Here is a 12605-nt window from a genome sequence, read left to right as displayed (position 1 = left end):
TCCTGTGTCCTCCAGTGCTGCAGCACATGCCAGAGGCCATCCCACTGCCTCTCCTCCACCTGACCCAGCATCTTCCTCCTCAAACCACCACCACCACCACCAAGGTCAACCTTCCCCAGCCTGATGGCCCCACTCCTCCACTGCAATAAGTGATTAAAACCCGGTTAATTGTACCCCAGCACAGAGCAAATACGTGACATACGAGCAGCTCGTCCACTTCAGTGTCAGCACTGACAGCGATTATGACAGGGTGTAAAAATGGAGAAAATTAAATTAGCTCTCTTGTACATTATGGGCATCAAATATAATGTGGGGTTGGGCTGGGGGTGGAAGGGAATAAAAGGACGTTTGGAGAGCAATTAGGAGAGTAAGAAAAAGAGACTTTCGACTCGATAGCAGAGGACAAAGCATAATTCAAGCAGGATTGAAGACTTCCCATGAAAGCACAATTCCTTTACTTCCTAACTGACAAAACAGAGGTTTCTAAACCAAAATCCAGCTGCCAAAATTGTAAATTTGTACAATTACAGCTCTACACACATGGAGTGCCATGGATAATGAGCAACTTCATTACAGACATTCTGAAACCACACTCAGTTGTCACTTACCCCACTCATTATTGCCAAAAATATTCAGGAACAACTCGGACAGACTTTGCCCTTCAATGCTGTTAAATTGTTCAAAAGAGTAAACCCATGTCACTTACCCAGGGCTGGAATTTTTAATTACCAGAGATCCCTGGCAGGACACATTTCTGGTGTCTTTTAATTAAATTCAACCAAGATGCTCCAAGGAGGAGCACGAGCTACCGGTGCCATGTTTCAGGGTTCCTGAAGTCTTGTGTCTCTAGAGCACCCTCACTGTGGATGTTTCCCCAAGTTTTTTGGTCATTAACAATTCTCTCAAACTCCTTTTCCAACCACAACTGCTGACTGACAAACAAAGGGAAGTTTAATCTTGCACAATTAATAAGACAAAACCAATTCTGATGCTTGAGCCCAGCACTGAATAATCCCAACTGCAGATTTTATCTTGCCTGGTAAATCAGCAGCTTCAAAAATGCAGTCACCAGTAGATGCTGAAGCCATGAAACACAGAACACACCCAAGCCCTTTCTTTCTTGTAACCTCTTTTCCTACCAAACTACTCTTTCAAGTAGTAATTCTGGGGGGGAAAAAAAGCATTCCGATGAAATTCCAGAGGCATCCCAACCCTCCCACAGCTCCACCCCATCAGGAAAACCCTTACCTTCATCATTCTGGGCCAGAGCCCGTGCCAGGACAGCAGCGAGTGCTGTCCCCACTGTGAACCATTTCCAGAGACAAAGCTGCTGGACCATTTTCTGTCAAACTTCACTCAAGGCAGAGCTGGAAAAGAGATTTAATACATTTATTACTCAACCTGCAAAAAGGTGAGCCACTACAAATGATTTCACAGGTAACTGCATAGGGGATCTGCAGCCTCTAAGATCACAGCATTGTTCAGCCATGAAAATAAATAAAATAAGGAAGGAGAACTCCCATTAGCATCAGTCAAGATGTGTGTACTCGTTATCTCAAGAACTGTGCGTGCACAGCCCTCCAAGTCAAGAAAATGCAAGGTTCTGGCTTAAATCAGGTCTGATTTCCATAATTTCCCTGCAATAAAGTATTTATGTTACCCTTCCTGCTTTCAAGCACTTTGGAGAAGCAACTGTAGCAGAGAAATTGCACCAATTAAAATGAGGGCTCACTGTGAAAGGCCGGAGGGACCCAGGATTCAAAGGTATTGCCCAGGAAAAATGGGGGTGATCCCTGAGGATGGCATTCTTTAAGGACATGGGCTGTTGGGTTGTGGCCAGGAAAATGGGAAAAACACTACCAGCTCAAAAAAACCCCCCACAACCAACAAGAAAAAATTAAAAACTAAAACTAAAAAAAAAAAACAAAAAAAACAAAAAAAAACAAACCAAGAAAGACCCAAAAAACCCCAAAACCACAACCAACAAACCAACAAAAACAAAAACCCAAAACCAAAAATCCACAATCTTCTCCCTTCCTTCCCCCAAACTCCCAAAACAAACAAAAAACACCCAAACAAACAAACAAACCCCACCAAAATCCCCAAGACAAGCCTGGCTGAACTCCAGAACATATTTGGAGTGTGGAACATTAGAAAGTCACCAAAAGCTCTGGTTCATGGTCCAAATAAAAAGAATTAGCACAATTGTGCAGCTCAGAGCTGAATTACTTAAAAATATTCTTTCAAATTTACAAAGATTGGGATAAATACAGTGCCAGGCGCACAGAATGAAGAAAGACTTCCAACAATATAAATCAAATTCTTATATTAAAATAATTAGCTGTATTTATTAAAAGTCAAACCATCTTGCAAAACAATCGTTTGGAGTTGGAGTTTTGGAGGGAAACCTGGGTTTTTTTCCACAGGATGAGGAAAGCAAGCAGGGAAATGTAATAAACCAGACTGAGTGGCCCATATTCACTCAAGTTTCAAGTTCCTAGGTGGTTGACCATATATATCACATATAAATAGATTTTGTTTGCTTCCACGACAGCTCACACGGGTGGGATCTACAGACCATCAGAGGTTTTTCCCAAATTTAATGATTCTCTCCTGTGATTTCTGGGGCTCCCTCTGAGCCAGCACAGCTCCTTTTCCCTTTGTAAAAGCCATGGGGTGCCGGTGACTTTATCAGGATTTTAATACCGACATTCTGGAAAAATAAAGGGCAGCAGCAAAACCATTTCAAATTCTACGCTGCACCCATTGCTGCTCCACTTCTCATCCAGGGGTTAAGGACGGGGAGAGGCTTTTCCAAGCTCCTCCTGTGCTCAGGTCGGACTCTTCCCACCCTGTGCAGCAGCAAGGGGTCAGTGCAGGCTGCACCAGGCAGCAGTTCCAGGAAGAACTTTAATACTGTCCATCAAACAAGTGAAGCACCAGCACAGATCTCTTCAGATTTGAGACCAACGTTTGTCTTGGCAGAGCAGCTCCAGGTCACAGAATGCAGGAATTCAAGCCATACAAAGCACCCTCCTTCTTCTCTCTCCTCCTTCTCTTCCCTCGCCCTTCTACAGCTCTTTCTGTCCAAATTCCAACAGGGAATTGTGGAGTCACAGAACTCTTAAGGTTAGAAGAGACCGTGAAGGTCATTAAATCCAACCAGCACCACCATGGTCACCACGACCCCGTGTCCTCAAGTGCCACATCCACACGTGTCTTGAACGCTTCCGAGGTTGGAGACTCCACCCCTGCCCCAGGCAGCCCCTTCCAGGGCTTTACAACCCTTTCCATGAAGAACTTCTCCCTGGTATCCGACTCAAACCTCCCCCAGCACAAGGTGAGGCTGTTTCCTCTCATCCTCTCACCTGGACCCTGGGAGAAGAGACCCAGCTCCCCTCTCCTCACTATCAGCTCCTTTCAGGGAATTGTAGAGAGCAACCTCAGAGAGGAGGGGGCAACCCTGACAGCTCAAGTGGGAATTTGTGGCAAAACAGGAAGTTAGAGACAGCTCAAAGGAAAATTCCAGACTCCTCCCAAAGGAACTATTATTCCTGTGTGCAAGGAGACCAGAATTGCTCAAAAGGGCCTTTTCCCTCCCTTCTCCTTCCCAAAATGCTCATTTGGTTATCGTCATCCAAACTTCCACTTAGCCCTTTCCAAAGTCACTCTGGAATTTGCAACAGCACCTTCAAAAAAAACCCCCCAAATGACTTTTGCCACGATGTATTCCTACTGACTACTTGGAAATCAAGGCTGTCTCCACATTACCCAAGTGGATTCCAATTCATCATCATTATCAAACCTCCTGGGAATTTTGGGGATGGGAACTTCTCAGTATTTCACCACTATCTCCTCCCCTGTTAACAAAAGTTCCTGAAGGAACTGGGCTCAGCTGCTTTTGCACTTGAAGCAGTGTTATTCCATTAGGTGACATTTGCTTCCAACCTTTTACACCTCACATCCCAGAAAACAGAAGTTCAGGGGACTCTTGGTGTCTTCAGGTCAGTCTAAGGAAAATCCCGTCCAAATACAGATTTTAGGTGTTATCAGACCTAAAAAGAAGGGCTCGCACCCACTTTCAGAGGCCACTGATATTTGATTTTACAACCTTGAGAAACAAAATAAATCCAGCTCTCCAATCACGATGTTCTATTTTAGAAAGTTATTCAGAGCTCAGCTGACACCCTTGAGCGGAGTCTGCTCCTGAGAGATTTTTAGGACGGAATCTTGACAGATTTATTTTTGATTTTGATGAAATGTCAAGTTAAACCACAAGGATGGCAACGCTGCTGGCTCCCAGAATAAGCAGCTCTCTATGCAACTGGAATACAACAGAAGAAAAATCCTGGGTTTTGCTTCCACTTGTACCAGGAAAAAAAAACCCAAACAAAACAAAAAAACCCCCCAAAACATGGCAACAACAAAAAACAAACAAAACCCACCCAAAACCAAAAAACACCGAAAAGAACAAAACAAAACCCAGAAGAAAACACAAAAACCAAAGAAACTACAAAAAAAAAAAAGAAAAAAACAAACAGAAAAAAACAAACAACAAAAAACAACCAAACAAAAACCCCAAAAAGCCAGTCTAAAGCCCAGAAAATGAGAATATTAAGTTCAAATGATTCTGCTAACTCGGAAATAGCTCAGAACAAATCCCAATTCACCACAAAGTACCAAAAGGTTGACAGTCTGTAAGAAATAAGATTGAACTCCAGACAGGGCAAGGAACAACTGTGAATTGTTAAGAGAAGGAAGATCTGTAAAGTAAAAACATACAAAATGTCTGCAAGACTCAGTATTTTCCTGAAATATATTTTATTTTAAAATATTAAATATTTTAAATATATAAATTATATTAAAATTAATAAATTTTAAGAGAGGATAAATGTAAATTAAAAAAAAAAGTTATGACATCCAAGCACTTTGAATATATTTAGAGGGACAATAATATGATAGTAAATTCCAATAATTAATTTACTTTTAGACCAGGTGCTATTACAGGATGTAAAACTTTGCATTCATTCGAAGCTGGAGGGGGGGGAAACACTGCCTTGGTCAAAATAAATAACCATTCCCTGGGCACCCTGTGCCAGGGCCTTCCCACCCTCCCAGGGAACAATTCCTTCCCAAGATCCCATCCAGCCCTGCCCTCTGGCACTGGGAAGCCATTCCCTGTGTCCTGTCCCTCCATCCCTTGTCCCCAGTCCCTCTCCAGCTCTCCTGGAGCCCCTTTAGGCCCTGCAAGGGGCTCTGAGCTCTCCCCGGAGCCTAAATTTTGGGCCAGGTTTGCCACAAGCCAGAGCCATTGGCTCCCTCACACCAGAGCTACCCCATCCACACCCAATTCCATAGGAAACACGGACTGTGGAAGTGCCCACACCACCCAAACCAGCAACAACCACTCTGAGCATTCTCCACGAGGAGCAAACCTGGAAACAACCTGGAGGCACACACTTTGCACCTTCTGCTCCTGCAGTGGGTTTGAAGCCCTGTCAGACTGAAACAGAAATCACTAAGCATGCATTATTAATTCATTATAGACACATAAACAAATATTTGCTATTTATTTGTCAAAAACAATGGCTCCTGAGAAGCTGCTGTGGCTGGGTGAGTAGCTCAGCATTTAAAAAGGGATTAAATCCCCATTTACATCTGTGCTATTATTTACACAACCGGCTTGAACTCCTTTCAAGCAGCACAAGTGACACAAAGCAGGGATGCGCTTTGCCCCCTACAGTCATGATAAATCTTTCAAAGTATTTATTTTTTAAAGGTTGATGCAACTGAAGTGCTTTAACACAGCAAAAAAATTACAGTGGACTGGTTTTTTATAAGGTTCATCATTATTACTGATCAGCTGAACTCTCTTAAAGACTGTAGACATAAAATAGGGATATAGAATGCTCATTCAATGCTTATTCTGGAGAGCTGGTGCCATAATAAATCAGAAATGCCAGGAAAACAGCAGGAAAAGCCTCTTACAGAAGCCCAAAAGGAGGTGAACTTGCTTTAGAGCCTGACAGTGTTCCTGGCTTAGTTAAAGCTACAGTTCATTACAAACTCTGTGTCCCAAGCGTTTGATTTTTGTCACCCAAACAATTCTGTTGAAGTGCCAGCAGGAGGAAAAAGGCTCCTAAAAGATTATTTAACCACAGAACAGACACACCCTGGAGAACCCCAAGCTCTGTTCTGCTCCACAATGCTGTTCAACACTCCAGTCACCTCACTTGGTATGGAATTCATACCCATTAATTCCATGGAATATCTCAGGGGGGTTACTTCTGATTAGCAGGTCCTGAGCCCCTCTCACTGAGGGTGCATATCCAGAGCTCATCTGCTGGAAGACACCTTAAAAAACCCTACAAAACCCTAATTAGGGTTTGGTTTCCAGCTCAGGAGCTCAGGATCACCTCTGATAGCCCAGGACATCCTGGAAAGATGAATCTCACCCCACGAGCTCCATCCCATGCCCAGGGCACTGAGCCCCTCTCACTGGTGGGGCACATCTGCTGGAAAACACTCTCAACCTGGGGCTTAACCAGAAAAAGAAACTTTAATTGCAGCAATTCTGGCTCAGGAGCTCAGGGATCACCTCTGGCAGTTTGGGACATCCTGGAAGGGTGAAGATCAGCTCACAGCCCCCCTCCCATGCCCAGGCCCTGAGCCCCTCTCACTGGTGGGGCACGTCCAGAGCACATCTGCTGGGCTGGAGAACAGCCTCAGCTGGGGCTAAAGCACAAAACTAAACCCTAATTCCAGCTCAAGAGCTCAGGGATCACCTCTGGTAGCTCAGGACATCCTGGAAGGGTGAAGATCAGCCCACAGCCTTCCTCCCATGCCCAAGTCCCTGATCCCATCTCACAGCCCCTCCAACAAGAAGAAAAGCCAGGGAAAGAAGACTTCACCTTTGAGTTAAAGCCAGTTCTGGCTCGGATTCAGCTGCAAGTGTGACTAACTCTGTTTGCAGAAGTCAAATATCTGCTTAAATGCTTTCCTGAAGAATTATTCAAGCATAAGCAAGTATTTGGCTGTGCTGGTGCTACAGTGAATAATTTAGAGTGCAAATCCAGCCCTTTCTCCAGTTCTGGGCCTTCCAAAAATCCAAACATGACTCCAGGTTTTATTTCACTGACACTCCTTGAGCAATTAACACATGAGTATTTCAGCCTATGGATTCTTGGATTTGTTCAATCCTATTAAAGTGCTCTCATGCTCTGAGACTGGCACAGTTGAGTTGGATTTTATCACTCTCCTCTCCTTGGATAAGACCTTTCAGGAACGTGAAGATTTTTAAGATCGCATTTCAAGATCAAACCTGCTCCCCCCTCAATTCCCTTTTCCCAGCTGCTGGATCTGTTTCTACACAAATGAATGCATTAGAAAAGAGGAATACTGATGCTGCATTCCTGTCCCTTGTTCTTGTGTTATCAAGCTCTTGAGTTTTTAGCCTTACTTGGAGGCAGCATTTTTAGAAAGCAAAGACACAAGAACAAGAAAAAACCACGATGACAATTTATATGAGGATCTAAAGTAAAATTTCACCTGTAGCTTGAAATTCCTCAGCATTTCCTCTGCATCTACATTCAAATAATTCATCTTCGAATATTCCTGCTTGCCCACATTCTTCTACAGACTACTGGCTTTCTTCCCTTCCTTGCCCCTCTCTTTAAGCCTGGTATTTTCTGTGCCTTCCTTGCAGAAATGACTCTCTAGGAGTCGATGAGATGCCACTGCAAAGCCAAAGTCAAGCCTCAGTAACAGAGCTCAAGAAAGTAATTTCAAACGTCAGTGAGAACACCACAGCTGCCCCTGGGCCTGGCTGGGAAGGATGCAATGTAAAAGTTTAATTAATTAGCTGTTTTTACTTCAATGCAGAAATCCCTAAGTTTATCTCAATATTTTGCCCCCCCTACCCCCCAACCTGCTGTTTTCTTGCATTCCATCAATTATAAAGCTCTTTGTTTTCCACCTCTATGTACCAGTGGTAGCCAGAGAATCCCAGAAAGGTTTGACTTGGAAGGGACCTTAAACCTCATCTCATTCCAACCCCTGCCATGGGCAGGGACACCTCCCAGACACCCCAAGGGTACTCTTTCCACCCTCCTGCCAGCAGAACACCCTATAAATGATGATTTAAAGGATTAAAGCCATTTAGTGCTGCTGGTTCCCACTGAACAAAGAAAGTGGATAAGTAGATGGGAAGTTTGCATGGAGAAAACTCACAAAACTAGATAAGAGCTTTACGGGAGAACTGAGGGAGAGAAAAGCACTTTTGTTTCCTGCTTCCATCGCTAGCAATGATTTATTTCCTGTCTTTTTAACAAGTAATGCAGCTACTGGATGGATTAACAGGATTGCAGCTCTTCAGCATTCACTCCTGCCAACAAACCCATTTTTTCACGCATTATGAATTTATTTATCCTTGTTTCCAACTCCTCTGTGTGGACTTCACCTATAAAATACTGTTTTCACAGGAGGTTTTGAGTCACAAAAGAAGTTGCGTGGCTGGGGCACTGTTCATTTGAAACTCCTGCTGTGCAGATGGTGCCTCCAGAAAGCGGAGAGAGCAAAGATATCCTAAACCTGACATCAGAGCCAGGAGACTCCAGCTGAAAATTAACATTAACACAAAAAGATTAAAAGAAACCCAATCCATATCAGGCAGGAGTGGCTCAGTGAGTTCTTCAATAACCTTTATCTTCCCAAAATATGCACACAGAGCTAAAGTTACACATTAAAGTGTTAATAATGAAAATATAATGCGGCATAAAAGCCCAAAGATCAGTTTCATTGCTTTTACGGCATGACAGGTATTGGATTCCATCCCAAAAAGCTCTCCATTTCTCCCTTGCCAGAGCAGCTTCTCTCTGAGGATCCTTCCCTGGGATTACATAACTCAGAGAAGAGAATCCAAGGAGTAAAATCTCTCTGACACCAGGAGATGTTTTGTCAGGAACCCCTCTGAGTGCTCCTTGCAGGACACCAGGACCTGTCTCCACATCGTATGGCTGAAAACCTGGCTGGTGTTACAGAAATGGAAACTCCCCAAACTAAACCGGGGCAACCAACTCGTCCCAGATTAATTCAGTTTAAGCCCATTGAAGTGGATTCCTTTTACTGAAGAAAAGGACATTTTCTCAAGTAGAATTTCTATGCTACCTCCTCCCTTCTCTGAGAGGATTTTTATTTAAATTCTTGTAAAAATAAAGACATTAAACTTGTCGCTTTTCTAGAAAATGAGCCTTTCTGCCGGCCTGTAGTCGCTACACCAGAAGTAGTGTTAAATACACTCTGGAGCAGTGACAGGAGCTGTGTTTGAGTAGCTCCGTGCATGACATGTCAGAATTAACATGTGCACACCCCCCTGAGGAGAGATTTCATCCAGCCGCCCCCAAAACCAGCTGAAGATTGTGGTTCTGGATATCACTGGGCAAGAAGTTAGGCCTGGCTTTGGAAGGTAGGCCAGATGCCAAATAGTAAGGCTGGTTACACCAGAGAGCTGCCACAATCTACAGCAGGATTCAAAAGTCCCCTAAAAAACAAATGCACATCCCATTATTGTACAGGAGCCAGCCTGCCTTGGGACACTGCCAGTAAATCCCAAATATTCCTTTTGGCACCTGGTGTTAACCCCCTGCAATCCAGGGACACTCTCCTTGTGGCTTTTGCCACAGGGACCAGGCTCCTCAGCAGAGCCCATGGAAAATTAAACCATTTCACAGGAATTCAGCTTTCTCTTCTAGAAAAGAACAGGAAATCAAAGTTTCATCATTATCAGGTCCTGGGTACATTATCAGTGACCACATTCTGCACTCAAATCACGGATTATTTATTTAACCCCTGAGCCATGTGCACAAGGAGCCTTCAACACAAACAACCTCAGATACCCAGCCTGCTACATTTAGACCCCTCTCACACCTCACCAGTTTTCTTGGGAAGCTTCCTCAGCCTGGGCAGCTGGATTGGAGTCTGTGAATGGAGCCCCAAGCCAGCTTTCATTATTGTAAGCATATCCCTGCTGTTCAGCACCTCCTTTCTGCCTCTGCTCCTTAAGGCTGACCTTCATTTTCCTCCTGCTCCCATCCAACAGCACCCCAGACCTCAAGGCAGCCTCGCCTTCCCCGTCAGTTCTGCACATCAAACCTTTGTGTCCCCCTCATTCCTCAACAGCCTCTCCCAACCCTCCTGTGCCGCTCTGCTCTCCAAGTTTTCCCAGGTCTGGCACCATACCTCTCAAGCCTCAAGCACTCTCTCTCCTCCACTCCATGATTTTCCTTCCCAGTATTTTTGGGGAATCTTACCCTTAAAAATCCCTCTTGTTGCTTCTTAATAAGCACTGAGCATGACTGAGGTGAGTACATGTTTTGATTATGCTTGGACTGATTTCTGAGCTTGTTGGCCAGGAGGGAAAGGAGGCAGTGAAGTCTTTACTCACGTCTTGACATTTTTAAAAGTCTGGAATCACTTCCCTCTCTTCACTGCCCCAGAGCAGCTGGGGCTGCCCCTGGATCCCTGGCAGTGTCCAAGGCCAGGCTGGACACTGGGGCTTGGAGCAGCCTGGGATAGTGGGAGGTGTCCCTGCCCATGGCAGGGAGTGGGATAAGATGGGCTTTAACCAACCCAAACTGTTCTACGATTCCATGATTTATCCATCTCCATTTAACCACTCCACCTTCTGAATCTCCTCATCCCTCCAGCTGCTTCTCAGCCCTCTGGCAATCGCGTAAATCCATCTCCTGAACCTCTGCTTCTCCAGATATCCTCACACCTCACACAGTGCTGCATCATCAACCCTCAACAACTCAGCATTTCACTCCCTTCATTTTCTATATTCCTGCTTTCCTTAAAACACAGAACACCCAGCACTCTCATCCAGCCAGGCTGGCTATTCCAAGACATTAGGCCTCCACATCTCCCAAGCAAATCCTCCTCTTCCACCCTTCCAGACTCTCCAAAGTGCTTCTGCCCACTGCTGAATGCAGGGATGGATGTGGCATTTCCAGCCTTTTTTGTTCTGCTGGATGTGTGAGTGATTCACATGCTCAGAGTCGGGGGAATGTGGGCTGTGCCCACGTGCTGGGGCACCCGGATGGGCACCGGGCACTCATCCAGGGACAGCTGGCACCGAGCACCTACCAGAGCTGCTGGGGATGGATTTAAACACCCACGTGTGGGTTTTGATCTGCTCAAGCATCTCCTTGGTCAAATATCCAGCAAGAAATGGTTTCTGAGGAACAGAAGAGAGATAAAGGTGGGATCTTACAATTCATTGTGGAGACAGGAAAACAACAGAGATGACTTTGGGAGAAGTGCAAGCACAGGGATTTTCAGATGGTTTCTGGCTGCCACAGGGAACTGCTTGCAGGCTGGAGGTAGGCTACAGCTGCCAAGGATTACTGGTGTAGAAATGGTTTGGGTTGGCAGGGACCTTGGAGATCCTCTCATCCATCCCTCCATCCATGGGCAGGGACAACTGTTCCTTCCTGCTCAGGCCCTGCTGAGCTGAGCCAACTCAGCCCACAAAATTCACCTCTTGTTCAACTCAGTCCTGTGCGTGAATCCCAGACTGGTTTGGGTTTGACAGGGCCTTAAAGCCCACCCAGTGCCACCCCTGCCATGGGCAGGGACACCTCCCACTGTCCCAGGCTGCTCCAAGCCCCAATGTCCAGCCTGGCCTTGGGCACTGCCAGGGATCCAGGGGCAGCCCCAGCTGCTCTGGGCACCCTGTGCCAGGGCCTGCCCACCCTCCTAGAAGGAATTTCTTCCTCATATCTCACCTAAATTTCCCCTCTGGCAGTGGGAAGCCATTCCCCCTTGTCCTGGCACTCCAGGCCCTTGTCTAAAATCTCTCTCCATGTTTCCTGTCAGCTCCTTCAGGCACTGCAAGGCCACAATGAGGTCACCCCAAAACTTCTCTTCTCCAGGTGAACACCCCGAGCTCTCCCAGCCTTTCCTCCCAGCAGAGCTGCTCCATCCCTCTGCTCATCCTGGAGCCTCCTCTGGACTCTCTCCAGCAACTCCAGGTCCTCCCTGTGCTGGACCCCAGGCCTGGGGCAGCTCTGCAGGTGGGGTCTCACCTGAGCACAGGGGCAGAATCCCTCCCTCCCCTGCTGTCCCTGCTGGGGAATCAGCCCAGGATTGGGATAAGAAACAGGGAAATCTACGGAAAAGCTCTGCACCTCACCCCAGCATTGTACAACAGAGATAGTTCCACATCATCACCAGCAAATCTGAGGTGGAGGGAACAGCCACGAGGGAAGTGATGCACAACAAGAACCTCAATCCTACACTTTGAATGACTCCAGCACATTTCCTGAGTTTGAATGCAGCACATCCCTTAGAATGGGTCAAGCAGCTCTGTTGGACATGAAACATCTCATTGTTTATTTAGATCCTTTGCTCATAGGGCCTGTGTTGGTGGTTATTTCTAGAAGAAGATCAGCCAAAATGGGTTTACGAATGTTTATATTTAAGAAACTATTAAGATATCCAGGTAACAATAAGATCCTTGAAGGAAATCCAGGAATACCACCAAAAGCAGAGCTTTAACAACCCAGCAATAACACATCACTCAGAGGAATGTTGGAAAAGAGGGCTAT

General features: G+C 45.6%; 1 protein-coding gene across 15 annotated transcripts in view; it reads right to left on the bottom strand.

Moving 5' to 3' along the window:
- Positions 1–12605, bottom strand: part of PCDH15 (protocadherin related 15) — a 572690-nt gene that overhangs the window by 283444 nt on the left and 276641 nt on the right. For all 15 annotated transcript variants that reach the window (XM_017733770.1, XM_008633276.2, XM_017733771.1 and 12 more), the window contains one exon: positions 1249–1367. In XM_017733770.1, coding sequence (XP_017589259.1) covers positions 1249–1339 — 91 coding nt within the window. In that variant the 5' untranslated portion in view covers positions 1340–1367. The remainder of the gene's footprint in view (positions 1–1248; positions 1368–12605) is intronic.

The sequence above is a fragment of the Corvus brachyrhynchos genome, unplaced genomic scaffold (assembly GCF_000691975.1).
Source record: "Corvus brachyrhynchos isolate BGI_N302 unplaced genomic scaffold, ASM69197v1 scaffold334, whole genome shotgun sequence".
NCBI lineage: Eukaryota > Metazoa > Chordata > Aves > Passeriformes > Corvidae > Corvus > Corvus brachyrhynchos.
This window is presented reverse-complemented; position numbering and strand designations above follow the sequence as displayed.